This window comes from Suricata suricatta, chromosome 11 (assembly GCF_006229205.1).
Source record: "Suricata suricatta isolate VVHF042 chromosome 11, meerkat_22Aug2017_6uvM2_HiC, whole genome shotgun sequence".
Lineage (NCBI taxonomy): Eukaryota > Metazoa > Chordata > Mammalia > Carnivora > Herpestidae > Suricata > Suricata suricatta.
The window spans coordinates 104,572,329-104,574,905 of NC_043710.1; the positions used below are offsets into that span (position 1 = coordinate 104,572,329).

The following is a 2,577-nucleotide window of genomic DNA, read 5'->3' on the forward strand; positions in this document are numbered from 1 at the left end:
CCGCTGGTCTACATCGTGAGCCTGCTCATTCCCAGCATCTTCCTCATGCTTGTGGATCTGGGAAGTTTCTACCTGCCACCCACCTGCCGAGCCAGGATTGTGTTCAAGGCCAACGTGCTGGTGGGCTACCCCGTCTTCAGGGTCAACACGTCTGATGAGATGCCAAGGAGCGCGGTGAGCACCCCTCTGATCAGTAAGTAGCTTTGGGACACCAGGCGTTCATGGTGCAGGACTTCTATCAGAGATGGGACATTGCCTTTCTGACTGGGGGGACCGAGAGGTTCCAGAGACGCTGGCTAATGCCGCCTCCTCTGGTTCCTTCCGTCAGGCGTCTTCACAGTTGGCATGGCCTTCTTGGTTCTCGGCTTATTTAAGTCCATCCTGTTGGTGAAACTCCTCCATGGTGAGTACAGCAGCGAGCAGGAGTGGCCCCTCTCGTGCCTTCAAGGGGACACTGATGCTGAAGAGGTCCCTGAGCCCAGCTTGCTGGGTGCCAGGTCGGTGCAAAGCCTTGAGCCCTTTATCACTCCGCCCCAGTTCCCGTCAGCGGAGCGCCAGGCCGGTGTCCCGCTGGGTGAAAAATGTGGAGCGCTCATTTCTTGGCCTCTGTGCTGCATCTGATACTACCCTCTGGAGCCCGAAGGCCGCCTACCACCTGCTGGCTTTCCAGAAGGCCTCCTCTTCGCCTAGAGGTCAGGCGCTCAGTTGACTTTCCTTGTTTTTGTTTGTGTTTTCCAGTTTCAACCAGCTACCTAAAGTCCCTGAGCCGCTGACTCTAGAATAATAGGGTGCACACACACAGCCTGCATATATTCCTTTCCGAGGTGCTTAATCGGAAAAAGCATATGAATGATCTCAGGGCTCACTTGGGCCCCGCATATACCGAAACTGGAACAATACAGAGGTTAGCACGGCCCCCAGGCGGCGATGATATGCCAGCTCGTGAGGCTGCTTGTGCTGTTCACTTGAAAGTTGCTAGAGGGGCGCCTGGGTGGCTCAGTCGGTTAAGTGTCCGACTTCAGCTCAGATCATGATCGCAGTCTGCGAGTTTGTCAGCTGTGCTGACAGCTCAGGGCCTGGAGCCTGCTTCGGAGTCTGTCTCTCCCTCTCTCTCTGCCCCTCCCCTGCTTGCACTCTGTCTCTCTCTCAAATATAAATAAGACACATTAAAAAGAAAGAAAGTTGCTCGGGAGAGTATACCCTAAAGGCTCTGATGGTGAGAAAAGAATATATGGAACTATGGGTGGTGCTGGATGTCAACCAGACTTACTCTGGTGATCATTCTGACACACACACACGTACACACACACATCTCAGACACTATGCTCTACACCTGAGACTCATATAATGTTACATGTAAATTATATCTCAGTTAAACAGGAAGCACCATCCAGCCTCTAAAGCTCCCACCGAGGCAGTGGGGCTGGCCCCTCCCTCTCTGAGGTCACCTCCTGGGTGCCTCCAGCCTAGGCAGCCTTCCTGAGGACACAATGCGGCCAGGTTCCCCAGGGCCTCCTTCAGCGCAGCCACGCTCCCCTGAGCAGGTGGGAGAGAGTCCCCAACGCCGTCCCAGCCCACTGCCCCCTCCCCCGTGCCCCCTACAAAGCTTCCTTGGAGGATGCGGCGGTCAGTGCCAGTGGGAAGTCCAGGGGGCATGGAAGACCCCCGGCTCACCTCCTACGTTCTCCCCTCTCGTGCAGAGCCGCCGTCTGTTGAGAGCAGCAGGCCCAGAGACCCTGAAGGAAGTCTGGTTCCAGCTTCAGTCCATCAGCACTTACTTCCAAACCTGGGACCAGGAGGACCAACGGGAGGGGAAGTGGCTGGCCCTCCCGGGACGTCTTGACCCACCGCTCTTCAAGGCCTACCATGTCGTGCTGGGACTCTGCCGTGACCCTGGGCTCCCCCTGGGCTCCCTGTGACCCTGGGCTCCCCCTGCGCTCCCCCTGGGCCCTGTGAGCAGCTTGTGAAGACCGGAGGCTGCTGGTCTCAACCAGCGTGCCCTTGCGGCCCTCGGGGAAGGCTGCAGAATTTTGTGGGGAGGTTGTGAGGGGGGCGTGGTGGGTTAAAAATCTCCCCTCTTGCTACCTCTTCTCATTCAGGGCAGGCACTGACACCTAATGAGGTGTGGAACGGCTCTGGGCTGCTGCGCTCATGGCGAACAAGTCTGGCCATCTCCAGGTACACAGAGAGGAGGAAGTGCGCCGTCTCATTCTAGGCCACTCCTCAAAGGTGACAGCATCTGCGGTGTCTTTCAGAAATTTTCTGGGTACATACACACTTGTGTGTGTGGACAGGTTTGGACTTTGTTTTTGTTTTTAGCAGAAGATCGCCTCATCTCCCCGTTTTATCTGCGTCACTCACGCAGCCATTGGAAACCTTGACCGAGTGTCGATGAAGCCCTGAGCATGTTAGGAGCCTGAGAGAACACAGAATCAGTCGGTCACAGGTCGTTCCTCACCGGAACGATTCCCAAGGTCAACCCTGTACAAAGCAGAATGCAAAACTGCCGCCATGTCTGTTCCCACGGTTGGACGGAAGCCGGGCTGCAGGCCTTCCGGACCCAATCCAGCACAGCAT

At 56.4% G+C, this 2,577-nt stretch overlaps 1 protein-coding gene across 1 annotated transcript in view; it reads left to right on the plus strand.

Moving 5' to 3' along the window:
- Window positions 1-1,919, plus strand: part of HTR3B (5-hydroxytryptamine receptor 3B) — a 50,205-nt gene extending 48,286 nt beyond the window's left edge. The window contains 3 exon segments of the mRNA XM_029915693.1: window positions 1-193; window positions 329-558; window positions 1,701-1,919. The exon segment at window positions 1-193 is cut by the window's left edge and continues 16 nt beyond it. Coding sequence (XP_029771553.1) covers window positions 1-193; window positions 329-558; window positions 1,701-1,919 — 642 coding nt within the window.
- Window positions 1,920-2,577: the final 658 nt, after the last annotated feature.